Raw genomic sequence first — 27,659 nt, 5'->3', positions numbered from 1 at the left:
TTTCTACCATTGTAATTTTCCTGTCCACCTATTACCCATGACACCCAATTCCTATACCTTCCCACACTATCATAGAAATACTCCAGTTTCCATTCACCTATTCCCAATTTCCATTTAGCATCATTCCCAACAGGTTTTCTCCCTCCCACACTGCTCTGCACTATATCCACTCCAACTCAGACCTCCTCCCCGAGTACCTCTAAGACAGTCATCAAAACTCCCCTTTCTTTCAACCCTGCGATGTTCTCTCGTATACTACAATCAGATTAATATTAGTTTCTCATCTCTTCCTTTGTTATCCCTATCAGCCTACCTTCATCTCACCATACTGCTTACACTACCCCTACCCTTAATCTCTCTACATCCATACACAATGAAATCAAGAATTTTTGTTTTACTACCTTTCCTTACCCTATCCCCTAAAGGACAGGGGAATAGAATCCAAAGCAGAAGGCATATGGGGTGAAACAGAGTGCAGCTACAGTTGTACTAGCAGCAAAAGGGAAAATCAGAAGAAGCAGACAATTGAGATAGAATGGAAAATAGTGGAACAGGTTAAAAACTTCAAATATCTGGGAGAGGTGGTTGAGGAGAAGGGAAGTCTGAATGAGGAGGTAAAAGCTAGAATCAAAGGGGCTGTAGCCAACTGGCACAGAGTGCAAGTGTAGTGCAAGACAGAATGCTAAACAAGTTGAAAAGTAAGGTGTACAAAACACTGGTGAGACCAGTACAGTACAAAACCTAGGCAGTACAGGCAGAGCAGTTAAGAAAGCTAGAGGTGATGGAAATTAAGTGCCTGAGATGGGTGCTAGGATGCACACTGGGGGACAGATGAATAAATAAGGGCATAACAGCAGAATTCAAAGCAACTCCAACTGCACAAAAAGGTTAAAAAGAACAGATTATGGTGGTTCGGACACAAGCACAAAAGTAAAAGATATCTGAAGAAGACATGGGACAGACAGTAAGAAGACAAGAGGAAACAAGGGCGACCAGCACAGGTGGATAAACTGTGTGTGAGGGAAGACATGCGGCATTCAGGCGCGAGTGTTGAAGGTAGGAGTGGTACTGAACAGAAAGATGGTGACAGATGACAACACCTTGACCCCAAGTAGAAAAATAGGCAAGAGGAGGTTGATGACGAGAACAGTGTCGAACAGGTATGAGTAAGAAGTGTTAATAAACCTCTCACCACATAAATTCATTGTCATTCATATCAATTATTCCCCATACCTATACTCAAAACACTGATACATCTCAAAATCGCCTTTAAGCCTCCAGACTCAACATATTTGACATTTCAACTTCTACTTCCCCAAATAAACCCTCTGTACTGCCTTTCTTAATTACATCCTTTGTCCCTCAAACTCCTCTGTTTCTTGCAATTTAAAAACAATGTTTCTACTACAGTACAATTCCTCACACTAGTAACCTTCACCTACATGCACACTTACATTCATTACCCTTACAATTCCAACAAAACTCTTGCATTGTGTCCTCCAAGCAAAATACCTCTGAACGTCATCTTACAACTATAACCATATCGATATATCCTCATATATCCTACTGCTCAAGTACAATTATCCAAAGCAACAAATACTTATTCACAAACTGGGTATTAAAGTCAAGCAAAAAGTACAACTGTACACACTTACCATAAATGTAGATGTTTGAGTGTATTCACTGTTGCAGTCATCACACTAGGGTTTATCTGCCTGCAGGTAGCCCTCAGTCGGCCCGAATACCAGAGTCCTGGGATTTCTGCGTCGGATGCTGTTGCCTCTTCCATGACGTCAGGGGTATAAAACATGCAGCCAACGCCATTACATCAGTTTTTCTTGCCCCAGATGTCAGGAGCCCCCAAAATAGGAAGCAATTACACGGTGTGGAACACCTCCAGTAAAAAGTAAATACCACTGCCATAAGATATGGCCAAAAAAAGACGATGGGTAGAAAGTACAGAAAAGTCAGGGGGCTGGAGGGAAGGAGGGAGGGTAACCAGGACTGCAAAGGTGAATACACTTGAACATCTACATTTATGGTAAGTGTGTACAACTGTATTATGTTCTTCGTGTTTCACTGTTGCAGTCATCACACTTGAGCCGATTCCCAAAGCTGAGGAAGGGTGGAGGCAGTTAGGAAACATTAGGGCTGGCTAGCAGGCCTTGCAAGACTGCTGTAGCAAATCCAGCTCTGGATTTAGAAAAGATAGGCAAGTGGTAATGCTTGGTGAAGGTGTGTACAGAACTCCAGGTTGCAGCTTCCAGGATGTCCCTGGTAGGGACTCCCCTGAGAAATGCTGTGGAGGTTGAGGTAACCCTAGTGGAAAGGGTTCCGATTCCCTGTGGGGTAGGTTTTCCATGGTGTTTGTAGCAGAAATGGATGCAGTGTGCTATCCATTTGGAGATGGTTTGCTTTGAAATGGCCTTGCCCTCTGCCTCTGTAGCAAAGCTGACTAGCAGCTGGTCAGATTTTCTGAAAGGTTTAGTCCTGTCAAGGTAGAACCTAAGCTGCCTGTGCACGTCCAAGGAGTGCAGGATCCTTTCCCCTTTATTCTGAGAAAAAGGTTGGTAAATGGATGGATTGGTTTAAAGCCACACTGGATACCACCTTGGGCATAAATGATGGGTTAGTCCTGAGGGAAACCCTGTCTGCATGGAAGATAATGAAGGGTTCCACAGCCATAAGGGCCTGCAACTCAGACACTTCTTGCTAAAGTGATGACAAGAAGTAAAGCTGTTTTCCAAGAGAGGAATTTTAACTCTGCTGTAGCAGCAGGCTCAAAAGGGGGAAAGCATGAGCTTCTCTAGTACAAAGAGAAGGTCCCAGGCTGGAGTGGGAGTTCTCCTCGGGGGTCTTAGATTGTTAGCTCCTCTCAAGAACGGTTTGACCAGAGGGTGAGAGAAGAGGGGTGGCTCAGTAATGTAATAAGCTGAGATGGCAGACGCATGAATCTTAATAGAAGAGAAGGATAGGCCTTTGTGAAGCAGTCCTGCTAGATAATCTAGGATTTGAGGTAAGGTGGGCACAGTTGTGTCCTTTCCCTGAGACTGGCTCCAAGAGCAGTATCTTTACCACTTTTCTGAATAGGATTTTCCTAGTACTAGGCCTCCTGGCCTCAAGGATGACATCCAGCACCTGTTTGCTGAGGGTTGCTGGAGATGTATTCATGGAATGAGCCAGGCTGCTAGGTTCAGGGTTTGCAGCTGAGGGTGCAAAATCTGGCCCTCCTGCTGGGACGAAAGGGAAAGGGTCTAATGCAGGTGCCAGGATGGCACTGCTGTCAGACTGGGTAAAAGTGGGTACCAGTGCTGGCGTGGCCAGTCTGGTGCAATCAGGATTGTCCTGTTTGATCTTGAGTAGTACTTTCGAGAGGAGGGGCAGAGGGGGAAAGGCACAGATTGAGAGGTTTTCCCATGTAAAGGATAGAGCATCCACTTTCCATGCTTGGCTGTGGGGAGTTCTGGTGCAAAATTTGCTCAATTGATGGTTCTGGGGAAAGCACAGAGGTCCACTTCTGGTGTCTCCCACCTGCGGATTAGAAGCTTGAATGAGTTGGGTTCCAGTTCCACTCGTGTGGGTCCATTAGATTTCTGCTTAAATCACCTGCCAGTGAATTTTGCTTGCCTGGCAGGAATTGAGCTTGCAGGTGCACTTGATTGCTCAAGGCTGTGTTCCACAGATCCATGGTTAACCTGCAGAGTGGGTAGGAATGAGGTCCCCCTGCTTGTTTATGTACCACATAACTGTGGTGTTGCCTGTCTTTATCAAGAGTTGTCCTGGAAGGATAAGGTATTTGAAGACTGTCAGTGCATTCTGTACAGCTAACATTTCCTTTTGATTGATATGCAGGTGCATTTGTCTTGGGCTCCATTTGCTTTTAATGCATTTGCCTGCCATGTGAGCCCCCCATGCATAGTCTGATGCATCTGTTATCAGGGTTTGGGTGGCAGGGGGTTGACTGAAAGGGAGTCCCTCGTCGTGGTAGCAGGTGTCTGCCCACCAAAGGAACTCTGTTCTTAGGCAAGGAATGATAGGAATCGCTGTTTTCAGGTCCTGAAAATGTTGACACCAGAGACTTTTTAAGTACCATTGAAGTTTCCTCGTATGCAGTCTTCCATATGGAATTAGGAGAATGCATGAGGCCATGAACCCTAGGGCTTGTAGTATTTTTCTTGCAGATATCTAGGTGTGGGTGGCCAGTAGTTTGTCAAATAAACCTGTTTTTCTGGAGTGAGGAATGCCATCTGGGAAGTTCTGTTCAAGCTTGCTCCCAGGAATACAATTTTTTGGCTAGGTACCAGATGTGATTTCTTTTCGTTGATAGTATACCCCAGAGAAGTTAGGAGTCTCTACAATTGTCAGGTGCTGAAGTAGCAATTCCTGACTGTCTATCTGAATCAGGCAATTGTCCAAGTATGGGTAAATTTGAAATTTTCTCTGCCTGCAGTATGCAATGGATGGAGCCAAGCATTTTGTGAACACCATGGGCACAGTAGATAAGCCAAAGGGACGTGCAGAGAACTGCCCTGAAACGTAGACATGTCCTTCAAGATTCCCTTATGGGGATGTGCAGATAAGCTTCCTTTAAGTCTAGGGTGACCAGACAGGAGTCCTTGGCTAGCATAGGAAGCAGCTGTTGGAGAGTAAGCATTTTGAATTTTGGTACCACCAGGAAGGTGTTGAGAACTGACAGATCCAGGATAGAGCACCAAGAGTTTTCTTTTCTGGGCACCAGAAAGTGTCTGGAGTAGAAATTCTGTCCCCTTTGCTCTGTTGTAACAGGTAGAACAGCCCTGATACTGAGAAGAGAAAGTACTTGCTTTTGGGCCTCTGCCCACTGGTTTGGGGGGAGGCCTGGCAATCCGCTTGGGTCTGGCAGTGAGTGGAAGTAGAATCTGTATCCCTGGGATACAATGTTTTCAAAACCCATCTGCCCTGGGTAATGTAATCCCACTTTTTTGCATGCAGGGCATGTTTTCCTCCTAGGGATGCAAGTACTTGGGCATGGCTGGGAAGGATGAAGGACAAGTCATTGTGAACTTTTTCCATAAGAGGGTGGCTTACCACTCCCTGTTTTTGAGGTGGGAGCACTCCATTGTTTATATCTGTGCTCACCCTGAGACTGTAGTCTTGGTGGTCTGCTGCCCCTGGGTTTGGACTGAGAAGGTCTGGGAGGGACTGGAAAGGTCCAGTTTTTTGAAGGCCAATGCCTACTGAATCTAGGTGGCTGTACGTGTAGGAAATCTAACAGTTTGCATAGATTTAGCTTTTTCCTCCATCTTTTTAAGAACATCTTCTGCTTTAGTGCCAAACAAACGTTCTTGGTTTAATGGAGCATCTAGTAATTTTGCTTTGACATGGTCTGGCAAGATTTGTTCCTTCAGCCAAGCATGCCTTCTAAGAACAGACCCAGTGACAGCAGCCCTACAAGATGTTTCTATGGCATCAAATCCACACTGCAAAGGATGTTTTCCAACTTGGTTTGCAGAATGCATTAACTCTTGTAAATCTTTATGTTCTGCACAATCAGGAATCATCATTTTTTGTTTAATTAGTTCCATAATATGCTACTGGTACTTCAGCACATGAAACTGGCATTTTAAAGCCCTGATGGCAAGAGTTGCAGAGGTATATACCTTCTTCCCCAGCTGTCTAAAGCCCTAAAATCCCTGTTCGAAGGGGTAGGGTTTTAGGCTGTAGTAGCCTTAATACCTTTAGGTCCCTGGGAAATGGCCTCTGGGTCCGCAGTGGGATTTTTAAATAGAAATTTGAGAGAGTCAGGTACTCTGTAGTACCTGGCAGGCTTTCTAGGAGTTTGTTGCAAAGTATCAGGGGTAAGACTGGATTCCATGAAGACATCATCTACAATTTCCAAAAAGGGGGGGGGGGATTTCTAGAGGCCTGTGCTGAGGCAAGTTTAAAAATTCCCTGCATCTCTCTTTGGATTGTGGGTAGTCCTGGCACTCCCAGCAGAAATGCTCTGAGGGTATGCAGGGTTTCATAGAAAGAAAAGTCCTCTGGGGGGGATGCAGAGGGAATGGAATCCTCTGCATCTGAATCCTCATAGGTAGATAAGGGCATGTCCTGGCAATCTGAGGGGTCACAGTTATCGAACTCATGATCTGTAGAATTATAAGGAAAATCAATTCTTTGTCTTTTAGAGGGGGAAGGCTGGCTTCCCCTAATTAAAGTAATAAGGTCTTCAGCCATTCTAAGCATTTGTTTCTGTGGCATGGGAGCTTGAGAATGCACTTTGGTCGTCGAGTTACTAGGAGTAGTGCAAACTCTGGCATGAGAAATTCAGTAGTTTTATTCAGAAACAAAGTAGTCTGTTTAAAATGAACATCAGAAGGTCTGAATACACCCTCAGAAGCCGGTGCCTGCACAACGGCTCTGGACCCATCCAAGGAAGAGACATCCACAGGTTCCATAGTCGAAGAGGCATCTCGCGGCATACCGGGCTCCGAATGGGTCTCAGTAGAGGTCTGTGAATCTGCAGAAGCGGGTATCAGGGGCTGCGAAAGCACCTCACTGAGTACCGGCGGAATGGCTACTAGCTTAACAGAAGAGTTGTCGGCAGTTTTGAACCTATGCGGTCTGTCTTTATCCTTACGTTTTTTCAGAAGATCGGTAGTCGGATGGCTTACCGAAGCCATTTCGGAATACGGAGAATGAGTGCGAAAGAATTTAGCGACAAAGATAGCCAGATGACAAATAGTTTGGGCATTGAACAGGGCACAAAATCGACAGCGAGGAACGTTGTGGTCTGGGCCTAAACAGGTGACACAGTAAGAATGAAAATTTCTGTGAGGTATTTGCTTTCCACACACAAGACAATTGTTAACTTTTTCTGACATCGGTTAGTGCAAGAAAAAAGGATCCCCAACGATGTACTTAGCTTTAGAAGACTTCAGGTCTGAAACTCAAACAACAAAAATTTCAGATAGCTGCTGACCAGCACTTGCGAACTGCTTCTGCTTCAGGCTCCGCTCGGCAAGAAAAGCTGATGTAATGGCGTTGGCTGCATGTTTTATACCCCTGACGACTTGACGTTGTGGAAGAGAAGACAGCATCCGACACAGAAATCCCAAGACTCTGGTATTCGAGACAACTGAGGGCTACCTGCAGGCATGCAGGCAGATAACCCAAGTGTGATTACTGCAACAGTGAAACAAGAACATCATCTCCCTACTCAACACACTCTCAATTACAACCCATACTCTTTCTCTACTAACCTGAAAACTGTCCAGATCCCAAAAACACTCTACACTACTACTAACAAAATCTTTACTATCTAGCAACCGATCTCTCTCATTAAAACCCCAAAATCAAATACATCAGGTAGCTCAATATGTGCCAGCTACATTGCTAAAAAAATGTAATATTCCATTCAATATTAGACTTACCACAACACTCATTAACTTTAAATACTCTACTGAAGAGCATCTCTCCAAGTTCTGGCTCTCTTCCTGCCACAGTCCAGGATTAACTACACTCTTTCCCTATCCACCCTTTTATCACATGCAGTTCCACTATTTTCCTCTACTCACTTTTCTTCTCATTAGGTTTCACTCTACTAGTTTCTGGATATTTTTTCTTGCACAAACTACCCCCCCCCCCCCAAAATAAAAAATCCTACGACTGTTTCAACGTTTACAGAGTAACTTACACAATCAAACTAATAGCTGGTATGTTAAAATCTGCATCTCTCTCTCTCTCTCTCTATATATATATATATATGTGTGTGTGTATCATTGCATGCTTTTATTTGTAAACAGTATTTCTAAAAGTCTGTATCAACATCTACATGCAGAGTTTCTGTCTTGGCCTCTGCGAGTTGGAATTTCAGGTAATCAAATGCTAAATAAAGAAAAAAGTAAATGATACACTCCACTCAGTCTGCTTTTTGCACTAAAGGAGGACAAAGCTATTCTGCAATTTTAACTGTCTTAGCATGGAGTCGCGGAATTAATGAAGCAAGTCAAACCTTGAAGGCAAAGTGCTGCAAGCTTGCCTGTTGTAGATCAATATCATCCACAATGGAGAAAGTTCTTTCAGAATTACTCAATTAACTATGAAATCGCAATAGCAACATTTTAAATCTGCCCTTGAAAACTTTGCATTCAAAAATATGTGAATGATAGATAACTGTGATACATGCCCAATTTTCCAATAGTGAAAACATAACACAACAATTAAGGACCATTCCAAAAAGGTATAAATGATCCCAAGAATCTTCCATATTAGAAAGAGTTGCTTAAGCAGAGGAAATCATAAATTAAACACAGCAGTAGCAACACTAACAAACCTTAACATAAACATATCCAGACGGAGAGACCTAAGCTACCTCCCTACAACTGGCCTACGCCAAAATCCCTTCTGCACAAGTATATCTAGAACATCCTCTACAATCCAGTTAAGAATGTACCACAGCTGCCAGGAACAGGGAAGGAATCATCCATCCATAATCTTAGATCCAAGGAGGAAAATAAGGTCTTCCAGTACCCATTCAAGAACAAAGCGCTGTCTCTGACAAAAGGATGCAGAAGTTGAGGGATTTAAGCTCCAAGATGACAAATTATTTCAGCTAATTACTTCCACCTTTCTAAAAGCTCTCTTCCTAAATACCATCAGAAAAGACCTGTAAATAAAGTCTGAAGGAAATGCCTACTGCAGGACAAGTTTATCACTAATGAAGTTAGCGCATGTTCCAAATTTAGAATCAAAACACTAAATCTAACTACATATCTTGCCTCCGATGTCAAATTTTGAAAGCTTGGCTCAGACTTTCAACTATTTCATCACATCAACAGCTACTGCTTCTTAAAGATGTCTGAAAATTAGGGAAGTGCCTAATCACACAAGGTATTTGAAACAAGAAATGGTTTTGTTGGTTACTGCATAGTGGGCCCCAGGCATCCAGGCAATTGGATTTAGCCCACTGCTACTTATAAAAGCACAATTCGAGAAAGCTTTACCTGAATCCAATGAAGTACATGTTCTGTAGTTTGCAAATTTTGTAAAAGGATAACCTCTTTTAGTACAAACTTATTTACAGGCTTGCTGACTCCTATCAAATTTATAAATAAAAAGGGGTCCACTCCTGATGTTTACTGAACGACACCTTTTTCCACCTCATTAGCATCACAGATGGTTCAATTTTAAAGATACATACATAAGCATTAGCAAAGTATTTTGGGAGTCTTGGCAAAAAATGAGTGATCGCACATTTCAAAAGCCATCTTCAGGCCAACAGGTCTAGAAATGAGGCTGCATAAAATAATTATTTTTACATTTTAGCATTACACAGTGTGTCTAAATGTCTAAACCCACTCTCTGCTTGTGGACCAAGCCCACTTAAAACAATTTTGTATAAAATACTTTCATAATTTGAATTTTATTACAATATAGGAAATATATCTCAAAACATTAAGTGTAGAAGGACAAGGGTTCCTAAAGAGGTGACTTGTGCAGCCTTGCCACTACTGAAAAGTGTGAAAGAAATGTTGATGCAAGACAATCACAGTCATTTTTTTAACAAAATGATGGAAAGAACCTCTACATAGCCTTTATTTTCTCAAGCAACTTGCAAACAGTTTTAACATATGATGTCTATGAATATCGCCTTAAAAGTGAAAAGAAGGACAAAAACAATTCGCCTCAATTACTCAGTTTAACTACCGACACTGCCAAGTGAAACATCTGAGGTGACTATCATGAAGATCCTGGTGCTGGGATCAGGAAACTTTCATGACAGAAAAGAAAGTGCAGCAGGTGAGCCTGCTTGAGCACCACTCATCAAACACTTGAAAACCTTCCAAAAAAATTAGCAACTCCTGCTAAATTGTGCACACTTCAAGAAATCAGCTGGCCTCAGGAAGATTTTTTTTCCTGCACTTAAGACTTTTCCCAGCAGAACATACAGCATGGGTGGCAAAAGTTCCATGCATGGCAGATAGTTTTTAAGAACTCCCAACAGGCCATCTGAGCCCACTCATAGCTATAATGATGGCCTCTGAATAAAACAGATGAGATCTTTAGTCCGCCAAAGAATCTCATCTGTTGGTCCAAACTCCTAAATTAAATGTACCTATAATGACAGCAATACCAAAGTAACTCACAAAAGTCTACAACAGTACAGCCCTGAACACTAGCACCCACTAGGACTCTGGACTGTTCCACAGGGAACATGGGGTGGCAGATAAAACATGCTTAAGAGAGAGACTTGTAAAGACAGACTTGTGAGCCATAAAAAGGGGCTCCAGAAGAACTTATTGCAACTCCCCTGTACCTTCATTAGTATCTCAAAGTCCAGATGTGACCCCTGCATAATGGGGATAGGGAGAAATGTAGACAAAATATGAAGATATGCACAGTTTTATCAACCAGACGTGAAGCTGTGGATAGCAATTAAAGTAGGATTTTATCTTGGAGGGGAACAGTGCAAGAGTCAGGTGTGATAAGTTGAGCCTTCCAACAGAACAAGGTGGTTTGGTATTACCTGATCTAAACGGGTATTTCAGAGCTACACAGTTAAGGCTCCTATACACAGCACAAGCAGAAAGCTATAATTCAAAGTGGAAAGGGAGGATGATGAAACAAGGGGAAGCTCAAAAAATAAGGAAAGACTGGGATTTTGGATGTAGATCCCCAAGGAGAATAGCAATAACCATACAGAATATTACATTCATAAAACAGCAGAGAGTATTCTAAAAACTATGCCAACCACGGAATGGAGAGAGAAAATTCTGCCCACTGGGATGACTGGAATTAGGGATACAAAGGATAGGCAAGACGGGGCTGGAATTTACTGGAGAAAATATGCAAAGCAATCAAGGCACTGGAGCAAATTGGAGAAAGGTAACAGAATGGGAAGAGGCCAAGAATTCATTTGGACTGCAGGCTAAAGATAAATATCAATCATGGCTAGGGAAGGCAAAGAGAAAGGAACAGGGTGATCCCAACTGAAAATACTTGTGTAACAGAGATAAAACTGTTATTGAGATCTTTGGAAAAAGCTAGGAGCAAACTACACAGGAAAAAAATGGGAATGGTGGGAACAATACATACATAGGAGGAATGAGGTTTAAAAGAAGGCAGGACTTAAACGAGCTAGGTAATATTAGACTGAAAACGGTTGGGTAGATCACAAGGGATATAGAATGTTCGCAACTGGAAGTGTATCAGTATGGTTTATGATGTAAAATGCTTGCAACTAGGATTGTGTCGGTGTGGTTTTCTTTTCATTTATATAGATGTAAAATTGCTTATGTCGTAATGGTTTACTAAAGATGTTTCTTGTTTAAAAAAAGGGTCAGGAAATGAATTTATGTAATATTGCTTAGGTTATATGATATAAATCAATATAAGTGAAGCATAATGTTTGATCATTTTAACTTGTCAATACAGTTTGATTACTTCTATATAAATATAAATGTGCCCATGTCACAAGTGATAGTTCAAAAAATGTGTTTAAAAAAAGACCATCACTTGTAGAGTTTTAGTACAACCTAAAACAGAAGCTGCTGTTAAAAGAGAGCTAATTAGTAGAGCACATAAAACATTACATTATAACTATAGGAATCAGAGGATGCTAGAAATGATTGAGAAGAGACTAGGTAAGCAATTCACAAAGAAACAATGGAAGGCTATATGTATGGCTCAAAAACATGCAATAAAGTCTAGAAAATGTAAGACCTTTGCTTGAAGTGTTTGCATAGTTATTTTTTATACCCAAAGCAGACTCCGAAGAATTTTCCCTCAAGTACATTACAAATGTTGGAGATGTGATAGGGGAAGAAAGGCAACTGGGAACATATTTTTTTGGGAGTGTAATGAGTTGGCAGACTTAAAAATATTCCCTGCAGACTATGTCAGAAAAACTGGGTGAGCAAATTTGTGTTACTAAGGAAATGATTTTTTGAGCTGTGATACAGAAATCAAAATTCCTTATGCCTAGACATAGTAAAGACCTTGGCTAAGTTTAATTCTGGTGACTGCCAAAAAAAAATAAATAAATTGTGAGAACAATGTTGTGTCTTTCGGCTTTTCCCGGTTAGGGGTCGCCACAGCGGAACTCCGGTCCGCTAATGATTGGCAGTAGATTTTTACGTGCTGAGTTGCCAGCCCTGACGCACAACCTTCCACGAAGGTACACCCATTCACGCAGGTCTCTACACAGAAGACGCTCTTGCTGAGAATCGAACTGGACGTCTTACTGTGAGGCAACAATGCTACCGCAGCACCACCACCGCAAATTGCGAGAACAATACATGCAGAATAATGTTTTGGAGGAGGAATGAGGTTTAATGGAAGGCAGAAACTGATGAATGAACTATGTGATGTTTGACTGACAAGGACTATATAGAAGATTATATGTGGTATATGTCTGCAACTTAAAATGTCAATATAGTTTGATTTTACTTACATAAATGTATGACTACCCATGTCATAGGTGATAATTCAAAAAAGATGCTTCTTTTAAAAAATATGAAGATGTGCATCTACAAAGCAAAAATTCATCCGCACGGCTGGATAATGGAGATGGCAAAAGCACGAGTAACTAGGCAGATGTTCCAAACCACAAAACAGACAAGCTAAAGGACTCATCTAATACATTAATTTTATTTCATACATAAGGAAAGGAAGCATTAATACTGTACCCCCTTTGCTCCAAAAACACCTGGAATAAAACTCAAGCATAGCTGGATGACCCCAGTGAAGACAGACAGGAAGAGCAAATCCTGAAAGGCAGCCTTCTTTTTGACAAGTAAGAAAAAAGGAACTCGTCATCTCCTTTACCTCATTAAAGATGTCTGGACTGTGATCCCTTCCACTTCCTAACCTAAAAGAAGTGAGGACCATGCCTGTGCACAAGCTAAACATTTCAATAAAATGTAACAAAGTTCTTAGTTCTTTGTTAGCATGACTTTCTAAAATGTATATGCAATGACCCTGAAATAGGAGTCTACTAATTTTATACAAGGAGAGTAAATGGTTGTCATCATTGCAACTGGTTCTTTTGGAGGCAGAGGAATGCGCAAAAAATATGTTTGAGCTTTAAGTCTAAATAGAGAGGAAAGTTGGCCATAACATTTTTTTGCTGCTCAGCAGGGTCTTGGTACAAGATGATGAAAATATTGTAAGCTACTAGTGTAAAGCCACCATCCTTATCAGAAAATTGTACATGCAAACCAATTTTACAGATACTGGAAAAGTCCAACCTTCAATCCTACATTATAAAGTTCAAACTCTGCCTGCTTTCCCAAACAAAATAATGAATGGAAAAAATGTACCTTGTCGATTAATTTCATTTTGAAGAAGCTCTTCCATAGACTCTTCTTCAGCAATGTCTAATGGAGTATCTCCTTCACTATTTACTGCTCCAACATTTCCTCCATGCTGAATTATGTATCTGGAAAATCAAAAAGAAAAAGCATGACTGCAGTGAATGCAAGCATATAAATAATTATGCAAGTACCATAAAACTGGATCGTAACTATCCATCTCTACCCACTTCATAAGATGTAACCGGTCGTGTCTTAGGCACCAACACAACCAACAGCTCTTCACACAGTTCAAGTTCTCCCACTACCTCCCACAATGCATCACCACTTACGGTTTACCTCAAAACTTGAAAGCCTAAAATTCCCTATTCCCTGACCTGGTTGGAAACGGTCACCACATAAAGGTGAGGAAAACAGACTAAGAGAAGTCAATGGAGGCCTGTTACAAGACACTATGGGTCAAATTTGGAAGGGGGTTGAAGGCAGGGTTAGTGAAGATGGCAAGTACACAACTATCTTATGTCATTATCTAGTCTGTCTGCATGAAGCTCCCAGCTAACATCTTGGCTGGCATCATGACAGAATACCATGGAGTAAAATGGCCCTAAAGGAAAAACTTGACCAGGGAACCATGTCCAGCATGTACTGTCTAGTTAAATTACAAACAGATGTCCTGGTGACTGCTGCACAAATACCCACAATGGAGGAATATTTAAAGAAGGCATAAGACATAGCTACTGTCCCCCACTGAATGTGCCCCCAATCTACATGAGCATCTTGCTGGAACAGCAATAAGTGTAGGAAATTACATTTAGTCCACCTAAACAAGTTAACTTCAAAAAAGTACAGTTGTGTACACTTACCATAAATGTAGATGTTCGAGTGTATTCACTGCTGCAGTCATTACATTTGGGTTATCCTGCTGGCAGGTTGCCCTCAGTCGGCCTGAATTCCAAAGTCTTGGGTCTTGCGTCAGTTGCTGTCGGCACTTCCCTGACGTCAGGTTGTCAGGGGTATAAAAGATGCAGCCGACGCCATTTTCTTCAGTTTTTCTTGCCCCAGATGTCAGGTGCCCCCAAAGGGGTAGGCTAAAAATATGTAAATAAAACATACATGCACCAAAATAAGCTTTACCCTCATCTATAAGCAAATACACTACCTAGGTTGTATAGATTAGAGAAGTAAAGATAAGTTCCAGCAAAAGTAAGGGGGATGGCGGGTGGGTAACCTGGACTGCAACAGTGAATACACTCGAACATCTACATTTATGGTAAGAGTACATAACTGTACTATGTTCTTCGTGTTTCACTGTTGCAGTCATTACATTTGGGTTGAGTCCCAAAGCTATGGTTGGGGGGCTGGAGCTAAACAGCATTAGGAGCGGCTATGAGGCCCTGCAGAACTGCAGTGGCAAAGCTTGCCCTGGATTTACAGTAAAGAGGCAGATTGTAATGTTTTGTAAAGGTATGCACTGAACTCCAAGTAGCAGCCTCTAAAATGTCTTTGGTTGGTACTCCCCTGAACCAACTCTGGTTGAATGTGGCCTAATGCCCTTAGGCACTGGTTTGCTGTGCTGTGAGTAGCAGAAACGAATGCAGTGACCTATCCACTTTGAAATAGTCTGCTTGGAGATAGCCTTTCCTTGTGATGCTGCGGCATATGCCATTAGTAATTGTTCTGTCTTTCTGAAAATTTTAGTTTTGTCCAGGTAGAATCTAAGTTGTCTGTGTACATCCAAAGAATGCAGAATTTTCTCCCCCTTGTTCTGTGGATTTGGATAAAAAGTTGGCAAATGAATAGTTTGGTTAAGGGCCACACTGGATACCACCTTAGGCATAAATGCAGGGTTTGTTCTGAGAGAGAACCTGTCTGGATAAAAAATGATAAAGGGTTCCACAGCCATGAGAGCCTGTAGCTCTGAAACTCATCTTGCAGAAGTTGCTAGGAGCAGAGCTGTTTTCCAAGATAAGAATTTTATATCCGCAGTAGCAGCTGGCTCAAAAGGAGGCAAGGTGAATTTTTCCAAGACATAATTGAGGTCCCATGCAGGAATTGGCGTTCTCCTTGGAGGCCTTAAGTTTTTGGATCCTCTGAGGTACTGCCTTAATAAAGGATGAGAAAAGAGTGGTGGCACTGTACTGTAATGAGCCAAAATGGCTGAGGCATGAATTTTAATTGATGAAAAAGATTGGCCTTTGTCCAGCATCTCAGTTAAGTATTGCAAAATCTGAGGAATATTTGGGACAGCTGTATCAGTTCCTTGAGCTTGCATCCAAGCACAAAATCATTTCCCAGCATAGGATTTTCTAGTACTAGGCCTTCTGGCTTCTAAAATGACATCCATCACAGTGGTGTGGTTTGTATGGCTACATTATCCGCCATGCTGCCAGGTTTAGAGGCCTGAGTTGGCTGTGCAGAATCTGATTGTTTTGCTGGGACAGTAGATGAGGTATTTGAGGTAAAGTCCAGGCTGGGCATTGGGACACGTTCCTTAAGCTCGGATACCAGTAATGGCGTGGCCAGTCTGGGGCAATCAGAATCATTTTTGGTTTCTCCTGTCTGACCTTTAGGAGTACTTTGGGGAGGAGAGACAGTGGAGGAAAGGCATACACTCATAGGTTTGTCCAGTTGAAAGATAAGGCGTCCACTTTCCCAGCTTGTCTGTGATAAGTCCTTGTGCAGAATCTTTTTAGTTGATTGTTGTGAGGGGAGGCAAACAGATCTATGTCCGGGCGTCCCTATTTCTTTGTTATCATGCTGAAGACTTGTGGATCCAGGTGCCACTCGTGGGGATCCATGAGGTTTCTGCTTAGTTCGTCTGCCAGAGTATTTTCCTTTCCTGGCAGGAATTGTGCCTGCAGATGAACTTGGTAAGTCAATGCTGTGTCCCATAAAGCCATGGCTAGTCTGCAAAGGGGGCAAGAATGAGTGCCCCCTTGCTTATGTACCACATGACCGTGGTGTTGTCTGTCTTTATCAGTAGTTGTCCCGGATGAAGTAGGTCTTTGAAGGCGGTCAGTGCATTTTGAACAGCTAGCATCTCTTTTTGATTGATATGTAGATGCTTTTGGTTTGTGGACCAGGTGCCCTGAATGCCTCTTCCTGCCATGTGCGCCCCCCAGGCATAATCTGATGCATCCGTCGTTAGGCTCTGCCTGGCTGGGGGTAGTGAGAATGGCTGTCCCTTGTTTTGGTGACAAGCATTTGCCCACCATCAAAACTCCTGCTGCAGGCAGGGGATGAGAGTAATCATTGTTTCCAGGCTGTGGCAATGTTGAGTCCAGACACTTTTTAGGTACCATTGAATTTTCCTCATATGCAGTCTTGCATATGGTATTAGTAAGATGCAGGATGCCATGACGCCCAAAGCCTGCAGAATTTTTCTTGCAGATAACTGGGCCTTTGTTTCCATTTCCTTGAAATAGGTAGTCAGTTGCCTTTGTTTGTCTGGAGTGAGATAAGCCATCTGGGCAGTTGTATTTAAGCTTGCACCCAGGAATATTATCTCGAGAGGGTACTAGTTTTGATTTCTTTTTGTTGCCTGTATACCCTAGGCATGTTATAAGTTTTTTCACAAACGTCAGATGCTGTAGTAGAATGTCCTTGTTCTCTGCTTGTATGAGGAAGTCAGCCAAGTAAGGATATATTTGTATTCCTCTATCTGCAGTAAGCAATTACTGGTGCCAGGCACTTTGTGAAGACCCTGGGCGCAGTAGATAAGCCAAAGGGCAGTGCAGAGAATGGGTAATGCTTTGAGCCAGCCTTGAATCAGAGGTATCTTCTGCATGACTGTCTGACTGGGACATGCAGGTATGCCTCAAGTCTAAAGTGACGAGCCAAGCCTTGCTGCCCAGCATGGGCAGAAGCTGCTGCAAGGTCAACATCTTGAATTTTGGTATATCCAGGAAGTGTTTAGAATAGAAAGGTCCAGTATTGGTCTCCATGCTTTGTCCTTTCTGGGTACCAAGAACAGTCTTGAGTAAAATCCTTGTCCCTGCTCTTGCTGTGGCACTTGTTGAATAGCCCTCATGTCCATGAGAGCTGCGACTTGTTTTTGAGCCTCTGCCCATTGATTTTTTGGCAGGTCTGGCCAACCGTTTGTCCTTGGCAGGGTATGGAAGTGAAACTTGTAGCCTTGTGACACTATGTCTAGAACCCATTTGTCCTGAGTTATAATGTGCCAATTTTGAGAAAAAAGTGCTAGGTTTCCCCCTAAGGGTGCTGGCAGAAGATAAGTGCTTGGTGCAGGCAGGGGGAAGTCATTGGGACTGTTTCCTATATGGTTGTGATTTGTCTTCTCCACCTATGGAGGTAGAAGCACCCCATTGCTTAGACATGTAGGAACCTTGTGGTTGTGATCTGCCTCTAGGGCATCTGGATCTGCCCCTTTGAGGTCTGTCTGAGACTGGAAAGGAACAATTCTTTGTTGGCCAGTGTCTGCTAAATCTAGGTGGCTGTACCTGTAAGAAATCCTTGACCGTTTGCATAGATTTAGCTTTGTCCTCCATTTTCTTTAACACCTCTTCTGCTTTAACAGCAAACAAGGTATCATGTTGTAATGGAGCATATAATAATTTTGCTTTAACATTATCAGGCAGATTTTGTTCCTTTAACCAAGCATGCCTCCTAATAACAGAACCCATAACAGCAGCAATGCAGGAGGCCTCCAGAGAATCAAAACCACATTGCAAAATATGCTTTCCAACTTGTTCAGCTGCATGCAATACATCTTGCATTTCTTTGTTTTCTGCACATTCAGAATATACCATCATTTTCTGTTTAAGCAGTGTCATGATATATTGCTGATATTTGAGCATATGAAAGTGGCAATTTAAGGCCCTTATAGGTAAGGTAGCAGATGTGTAAATCTGTCTTCCCCATCTATCCAGTGCCCTAGAATCCCTGTCAGAAGGGGTAGGGCTTTTTGCAGTGGAAGCCTTAACCCCTTTGGGACCCTGAGAAATTGTTTCTGGGTCTGCAGTACGGTTTTTGAAAATAAATTTATGAGAGTCAGGGACCCTGTAGTATCTGTCCGGCTTAATAGGAGCTGGAGGTAAGGAGTCAGGGGTCAGACTAGACTCTCAGAACACATCATCTACAATGTCTAACACAGGTGGAATAGCTAGAGGCCTGTGTTGAAGTAGTAAAAGGAAGTCTCTGAGCATCTTAGATTCTGAAAAATCTTGGCTCTCCCAGTGGAAGTGCTCCCTCATGGTATGCAAGGTTTCCCCAAGAGTAGTCCTCAGGAGGAGAAGCTGAAGGAATTGACTCTTCAGCATCAGAATCCTCATAGGGGGGAAGAGAATATCCCTGATCAGAAAAGGAATCAGAAGAAATGGAAACCTGATCTGAAGATTCATAGTCTGTCTCTTGCCTAGGCCTCAACCGACAACTAGAAATGTCGTGGTCAGGGCCTAGGCGAGGAAGACAGTAAGAATGAAAGTCCTTATGAGGTATTTGCTTCCCACAAGAAATACAATTAACTTTTTCTGACATCGGTCTGGAGCAAGAAAAAAGTTTCCCCAACGGGTACTTAGCTTTTAATTAAGACTTCAGATCTGAAACTCGAACATGAAAATCTCAGGAGTCGGCCGACCGGCACTTGCGAACTGCTTCTGCTTCGGGCACCGTGCAGCAAGAAAGACTGAAGAAAATGGCGTCGTCTGCATCTTTTAGACCCCTGACGACCTGACGTCAGGGAAGAGGCGACAGCAACCGACGCAGGACCCAAGACTTTGGAATTAAGGCCATCTGAGGGCAACCTGCCAGCAGGATAACCCAAATGCAATGACTGCAACAGTGAAACACGAAGAACATCATGCTGTGCCAGTTTAGCTATGTAAAAGGCAACTAACAGTCACTCAGTCGGAATTGCTTTTGTACGACGCAGGTAAACTCTCAATTGTCTATGAACATACTCAACTGGAATAACTAGGTAAAAATGTTGGCAAATGAAAAAGTTGATTTAGGTTGGATTCTAAGACCACCTTGGAAGCAGGAAAAATTTGTGTACAAGGAAACTCTACCCATATGGTAAACTACATAAAGATGTTTTCAAGGCTATATCTTGCAACTTAGTTTTCTATTCCCACACCAGGTAGATTGATTTAGTGACACTGCAGTGCAGCATACGTGAGGTGGCTGCCCTCTTACTGTTAAAAAAAAAAAAAAAAACAGATCTTAAATTAATGAATCAAAATTCTGTTACTACTAAACAGGTATGCAAACGTTCAAGCACTTTTGTTCTTGTTAGCTGTCCTGTAATTAGAGTTCTGTAATAAGTGTAAGAAACAGCTGTATAAGCTTTTTAATAATTCAAAGCATAAGTGTTACAATTTGTCAAAAGAAGAATTTGATTCTTTAAAGCGACTGCAAAGTAATACTGGAATCATGATTAAACAAGCAGACAAAGGGGGTGCCATAGTCATAATGGATAGCAAAAACTATGATCAGTCTATGCAAGCATTTTTAAACAATCCAACTACTTCTCGTTTATTAAATAGGTGTAATGTGAACAATATAACGTGGGGTTAATGATGTTATTTATGAATGTCAGGTACAAGATATTAGCCATGAACTGTTTCACTTTTTGCTGTTGCTGGTACTGTGTTTGCACTTTATATGGGTTACCTAAAACACGTAAAGATCGCCAGCACCCCGCAATGCGACCTACTGTATCTGGGAGGGGATGGGTAACTGAGTTCAGTTCAATTTTCTTATAAGAACAATTAAAACCCTTGTTAAAAAATCTTTGAAGTTATAACTGATATGACTTTTTAAAACAACTTTATCAGTGGTATTCTGTGAACGAGTCTACCCAGTTTATTTTTGTAATAATGCATGTCAACCCACTGTTCACTGTCATCCCTAATGAATATGGCATACAGGCTGTGAAAGACTATTTACGTAAGAACATAAATGGGAATACAAAAATGATTTGTACTCTCTTACAAGTTGTACTAAACGTTTTTCTACTTGGAGATCAGCTGTACCATTAAGTACCTGGTGTTGCTATGGCACTATTTGTATTTGGATTAAAATAAGTGAGTTTATTTCTGATGTTTAGATCCGTTTTTTGCTCTTACTATTTGTTGCATTTCCATTGATCTCAAATACTCAGTTGCACTCCTTGAAGCTGACTGGACTCCTAAGTGTTTTTTCCTTTGGATGAGATGTTAAACTAAGGCCCCATTTGCTTGAGTTGGCAGTAGCTCAGGTGGATGGAAAAGATCCCAAGGCACCTACTGAAAAGAGCGGGGGGAGTCTTTATTATACAGCTATATACAATTTGCAAAGAATTTACGTTAACTCTACATTCCTCTATTGTTAAAGCTTTACATCTGCAAAGACCTCCACTCTTTTCCACAACCACCACCTGATTTTTCTTATACCTGGCTAATATCCACTTTTCACTGAACATAATCTCAGTCTTTCATTCCAAAAAGTCCATATAATACAAAACATTTTTAACCAAACTACTAACATTCTTTACTATGTTTTCCATAAAAAACATTCAATCATATTCACTTATAGCTGTTTAAAATAGTAAGAGTTATGAGATTATAATTTACTACTTTTTCCCATAAACGTTAACTTTTATATGTTACGAAAACATGCTCTTTCCAACTCTCCACAAGGCAAATCTTTCCATTTTTTTATGAGGGATATTTCCCTTTACTAGCAACCTATTTGTAACCTTCATAAGAAGTCTTGACATACATTTCTTCTGTTAAATGCTTCCATGGATTCACACAATAATTTTGCATTATTATACTTTTATACCATATTTTCCAACTTTCTTTTATTTCCTCTATCAATAATTTTCCACCGTTTTTTTATACATTTCTTCATTTCTCCAATCTCTCTCCCTTTTATTCCACTCCATTCTCTTTTATATTTCTTCTTAAATATACTACTTATTTTTTTTCCTTTCCATTCATCCATTCCAACACTTTAGATTTAATCAGGCTCCATATACTGCTGGATTCAGTAAACCTAAACTCCCTTACTCTTTATCTATACATAATACCCCTCTTTTGACTGGATTTAATCTAGACCCCCCAAAATGAACTGGAATACAATTTCAAGAAACTTTCTCCAATTCTCTTGGTATCATATACACTAGCTATATATGACAATTTCCCATCCATATTATTGTTTATTAAATGTACTTTTTTTAACTGACAGCCTAGACCTATTCCACATGACACAGTTCCTTTAAGTCTCTCAATTCTTTCCCCATTGTTCCTTCGATACATCATTCTCAAAAAGCAATTCCTGGTTCCAACTGTTTATCATCTCCAAAACCCTTACATTTTTCTTTATTCATTTTTAATCCAACTTCTTGCTATCTGCAACACACACATATAATTAGCTCTTCTAGTTTTCCATTTTTAGCTGTCATCATTACCATAAGACATAATAGGATATGAAATACAGTTTTCCTTTATACATTTACTTTTTTTCCATTCCATCACTTATTCATTTTACTACACAATTTATAACCATTACAAACAAAATACAACTTGGACATCCTTGTTTTACACCTCTACTCATCTCTTTCTTCACTTAACAAACCATTTACTAAAACTAATTTTAGTATTTTCATATACGGATTCACATACTTTATTATACTACAATTATATTCTTCCATTATGTCATAAGATAGCATATCAGCCACCATTAAATTTCATCTTTTTGTCCTTCAATATCATCAACCACTTCCCTGATCAATAATTCTTGGCTTCCTTTTCCTTTTGACCTTCACAAAAAGCTTTGTCCATTATGTAATTCAATAATTCTTGGCTTCCTTTTCCTTTTGACCTTCATAAAAAGCTTTGTCCATTATGTAATTCAATTTGTTTTCTAATCTTTTTCTGTATTATCTTCATAAATAATAATCAATATTCAACATTACTGGCCTTCAATTTCTAATTTAGTTCCCCCCTTCTTTCCATATAAATCTCATAACACCCCTACATAATTCTTCATAACTGATACCATCACTTAACCACTCATACTTACAACTTCTTTTTACCATTGCATAAAATTCCTATACATTAAATGTCCTACACTGCCTGGCCCAGCTGCTAACTTCCTATTTATTACTTTTCTTACCTTTTCTAAATCTATAACTGTAATTTGTTTTTGTAATTCTTCGTGGATTTCTTCTGTAAACTGCTTTACCCTCTTTTTTTTCTTTTTTACCATCTCTTTCACACACTTTAACATTCATAATATATTTGTTCTCTTTCAATTTTTCCTTTTTTGTTTTTCATTTCTCTCATTATACAAATATTTCCCTTCACCTTTCTACTTACATATGGAGAAACTTCTTCCTTTTTTCCTCATAAAATATTATGTAATAAATGTTTAATTTTCATAATTTTGATAAATCGCTTTTCTAAAGTATTCCCTTTCATTCCTACCAAGACTATAAAAATCAGCCTTTTGTATTTCTCTATAGTCCTTTTATCTGCATATTTTCCCAAGTTAAATTTTATATTTTCCTTTAAAAGTTAACCACAATTCTGACAATTTTTTCTATAAAAAATGCTGATTGTCAAATTACCTTTCCATAACAGTAATACTTCTCGACCTCTCTCATTCCACTCCTTTTCATTATTCCTTTTAAAGAAAATATAACAAAATTGGGAAAGGAATTATTTTCATCTGCTTCAATCCACATTGCCAAATGCTCTTAAAAAAAAAAAAAAAACTTCTCTACTGCTTTCTAGGTTTAGATAAAAAAATATCTGTTTTTATTTTCCTATTCTATATGCACTTTTACTCAAACTCCAAATCTCTAAATGCCCATATTTTATTTCTTCCATTTTATGATTTTTTATGTCTCTGATCACAATTAAAGCCTCTTATATCCATATTTACTATAACAATCTGACACTTCTTTAAATAATTTCTCCCTTTAATATTTTACATGTATACTGCTATTAATCTATAAACTTCCCCTTCCCACCTAAAGTCCACTACCATTAATCTCTCTAATTTCTAAAGTACAATTAGTGATTGTTATTCCCTTCCTATACAATACATCAAACACTGAATAAGTTTCATTACCCAGGTTCCATATTATTTACCTCCTAACCATAACATTTGTCTGTTCTCTTTCTTCATTTAAACCCTAATGTCCTCTAATTCCATCAAATCTACTGTATGCATCATACCTCTCAACCTGGAAACATCAAAAATCTGGAAAAGGCCCATGAAAAATAGGTACAAATCTGTAAGCTGATTAACATCTAATTTGCATACATAATTATGTAACCCCACCCACACCGACAGAATTGTGGGATACCAACTTTCAAACGCAAACTGAAGAACAGACAACCAAAAAAATGGTACCAGAATCCCCTGCAGCCATTCCAATGTCCCATTACCTGGCTATCTCGACCCATTTACCATGAACAGTAATGTGTGCATACTGCTTTACTTCTACAATGATTATTTGGATTTTATTTTTACATTTTGCAGCACATCAATACACAAACATAGACATATGATAAAGCAATGAAAATAGACTTGGCATTAAAACTTCTCTGACCTTGAAACTCACATTCATTGAAACAGCATTGGAACCCACACCACATCCAAAGAAAATACAGCATCTGGCCAGTAGTGGATAAAGATTACCTTTGGGCTGTTTTCAAATCATTGGCAACTTGCACACAAACAAGAAACATACAGGTGTTCTTTTCTTTGATGCACCTTCCTGACTTTATTAAGTTATATTCCTTGTATAATACAGCACACTTGTTGGAGCACATTTTAAATTTATTGTTTGAATGAATGAACATTTTTCCAGTAAGCTATACTGTAGGCAATTAAAGAAAATGCATGAACCAATAATTACAAAACCCAATTCAGAACATTTCCATCATAAAAGTCTACTTCCACATCCAAACTATATACAGAATGACAGTAGTGTAAGCCATAGGCATCTTGCACAGCTTCTCGCACTTATTGGGACACATTTTAAAGATTGCTTGTATAATTTTGGAAAGTTGCTAGAATAAAAAGTTGTGTTATCACCGTGCATGCCACTGGCAAGTCTTGAACCCAGAACTGTATACACTACAGTTAGTGCAACATACCACTATGCTAAATCAGCAGTTTGAAAAATAGGAAGACTGAAACTTAAAGGCTATCATTTAGTGAATTCAGTTCTCACTTCTCACCATAGCTCTCAACTCTTAGCACAAAAAATCTGGACAAAGCTCAGAAATGGCGGTGGCTAGGGACTTTAGGCTCTTTTTGAGCCTAAATACCTCTAGCTACCAGGTGTATTACATTGGGGGCATTTTCACGCACACACACACACACACCTTAAAAGTTTTAAAACATAAAATACTGCAACTATTTCAAGATAATAAAAGATTGACAATATTAACAGCCATAATGTCAGCACAACAGACAGCACCTCCAATATTAACAAGGACACTGGTCAGAGTACCTTAATGACAACACAACAGACAACACCTCCACTATTAACAGGCACACTGGTCAAAGTTCCTTAATTGCAGCACAACAGACAGCACCTCCAATATTAACAAGGACACTGGTCAGAGTTCCTTAATGGCATATCTGGATTCCACATCTGAGAATTGCTTAACAGCCAATAACATTTTTGGTGACTTTAAATTAAAAGTTGCAATGTTGCATTCAGACAGAAAAGACACATAGCATAGCTGACACTTAACAGCAGAAACAAATATCTAGATAAAAAAGCACTTATTTTAAACCCAAAAGGAGCATGTAATATGAAATATATGTGCTCAAATAACAAGAAGATGCACCAACTTTACATGTCCAATAACCAATTCAAGAGTGAGGGTGCTTGCCAAAAGCTGCAAATTTTGTTTTGAAAGAGACAATGAGATAAAACATAAATCATACAGATTTCTTCAATAAGCAAATTAGGAAGAAAAGCATTACAGGAAACTAATATTTTTCTTAAAGACTTACTTGAGGATGGAAGAACTCCTGAAATGTCAGAGATTCAAACCAAGGATACAGAACAAAATCAAAAGTATTTGATTCGTGCTGTAACCACTTGTAAAGACAAAACGAGCATAGTGTCTCCGTTTACGTCCTGCATTAGTATCTACCGCTTGGAATTAATGCCTGCCCCCTGCCAGAAAATGAGCACAGTGTGTCCATGTACATTAACGCTTGCCATTGCTGTTCTCCCACATGCTGCTGCCTGTATCTTACCGTTTACCCTTTCGCGCCGCTCGCAGCCAGCCGGAAATGATGATGTGAGCTCCTTGAGCTCAATTCCGACTGGCTGGTAGCCCTGATGGAGCTGAGATCATCACGCACGCGATGACGTCAGCTCCAACAGCGCCATAATTTAAAAAATAAAAATACAAAGCAAAAAAAATCGGAAATGAAGGGGTGCCATTCGGGAATCGTGGCACCCCTTCATTTGGACCCCAAAACTCGGTAAAAACCGAGTAAATCGGTATGGTTGGGAGGTTTGGTATGCATATTACACAGTTCTATCATTCCCTACAGCCTTTATACTATTAAAAGAATCAGAGTGCAATCCTTTTTAATTTACAATAATTTATCAGTTTCCTTTCTTCTTTACTTTCAATCCTAAATCCTGAAATGTTCTTTGCCCATCATTTAACACTTTTCCAGATTGATTTTTCTTTTTAGCCATTTTCCAATCTAGGTCTTCTCCTTCACTAACTTCTGTCCCATCCCCCCCCCCTTCCTGTGTATTAACCATCATCTTCTTGATTGGGATCATTACTTTCCCCTTCGTCTTTTTGTTGCTCCTCCTGTTGCAATTATACATTATATACATCTTCTCTACTCCGTCCTTCTGCATCATATTCTAAGCTTTCCTCCTCCTCACAATCCACATGTCCTGTTTGCTTACATTTATAGCATATATTTTCACATTTAGCATCATGACCAATTTCTTCATATAAATATCTTTTTACCACAATCATTTACAAAAATGCCCTCCTTCCCGCAGGGGGAAAAAAGCCTTTGGTTGCCTCCATATTTAACAGCTCTATCACCGGCAATACTAATCATGCTAGGAATGTGTGTAATTTTGCCATTTTCAAAATCACATTACAGTCCCAAGACCCTGTCCAAAGTACTCTGTTAGCAATTGCTTTAGAAATATAATTTCCTTCTTTACAAATATTCTTTAATTAGCATTTTTAACAGTCTCTGTTTCTGTCCAAAATTGCATGTTAACTTTTTTTTGTGTGTTCCCGAAAAAAGTCTTTACAATTTATGTAACGTTTACCACTAAAGTCAAGTCTTGGAATGAGCCAATTTTCATCAGAGACCCGGGGAGAAATGCTCCAAAGGCATGTCTTTGTAAAGTGGGAGGAAACCCACGAGTGCAGGGAGGACATGCAAGCTCCACACAGAAGGCACCCCAACCGAGAATCAAACTGGAGAACCTCTTGCTGTGAGGTGACAACACAAACCACTGCACCGTGCATACAGGTACATTCCCTTTTTTCATATTTCCCCAGAAAAGAGTCTAATATTTCAGCAGTCCTAAAGAAAATGTCAAAATAAGTCTATCAGAATAAAAGCTGCTACCCCTTGTGCCTTTATTCCTAAAGGACAACAATCTTGCCCCATATTTCATACCTAAAAATTTCTGACTCTTCCTTACTCTGGATTCTAGTAACATACTCTTTTCTTTCCAATTTTGTCTTCTAACTTCTTTCTGCTCACTGACCACTTCTGCAAATGATATCTTCATTAATTCCTGTCCTTCTTTGTTGATTTTCTCCATCATGTTGCCCCCATGATACGGTCCTTCCCCATCTCAGACTTGGGTCTGTTCTACCAACTCCTTTAATATATCATCCCACAAAACTAACGACTGGAGGGTCATAATTATAACTTCCTTCCATTCTCTTCACCTCTCATTTCTTCAAAAAGTTCCCTTTGGAATAAATCTTCTAACTCATCATTCCGATCTCCTCTTTGCTTCTCCTGAAAATCTCTCTCCCTTCCTTGGTTTCCAAACACATCTCTACAGAGTCAGCATTCCTCTCTACTCCATTCTACTTCAACACCATGTTTTGTGTGCTGTTCTCTCAGCTGCCACTGTGCTAGGAATGGAACAGGTGCCTACACCCTTCAGACACATGCAAGACAAGTGTTGAAGCGGTAGGTTTTTACTGATATACACATTACATATTATTTACATAGTTATATTATTTACATCTATATACAAATTTCCATACATTATAAACTTCAATTTAAGCATCCCCCCAACTCTTATCCACAACCAAAACATTTTCTCCAAAATCTTTGTCAAGTCCATTTTCCATTGTATTTAATTTCATTTAGTCTCTCATTCCATAC

The 27,659-nt window shown here is 40.1% G+C and overlaps 1 protein-coding gene across 3 annotated transcripts in view; it reads right to left on the bottom strand.

Moving 5' to 3' along the window:
* Positions 1 to 27,659, bottom strand: part of PPP1R12A (protein phosphatase 1 regulatory subunit 12A) — a 2,492,399-nt gene that overhangs the window by 2,116,734 nt on the left and 348,006 nt on the right. For all 3 annotated transcript variants that reach the window (XM_044087956.1, XM_044087957.1, XM_044087958.1), the window contains exon 3: positions 13,299 to 13,417. In XM_044087956.1, coding sequence (XP_043943891.1) covers positions 13,299 to 13,417 — 119 coding nt within the window. The remainder of the gene's footprint in view (positions 1 to 13,298; positions 13,418 to 27,659) is intronic.

This window comes from Protopterus annectens, chromosome 11.part0 (assembly GCF_019279795.1).
Source record: "Protopterus annectens isolate FY-2018-M chromosome 11.part0, PAN1.0, whole genome shotgun sequence".
Taxonomy (NCBI): Eukaryota; Metazoa; Chordata; order Ceratodontiformes; family Protopteridae; genus Protopterus; species Protopterus annectens.
Note: the sequence above shows the minus strand (reverse complement) of the source record. Positions and strands in the feature narration are given on the sequence as shown.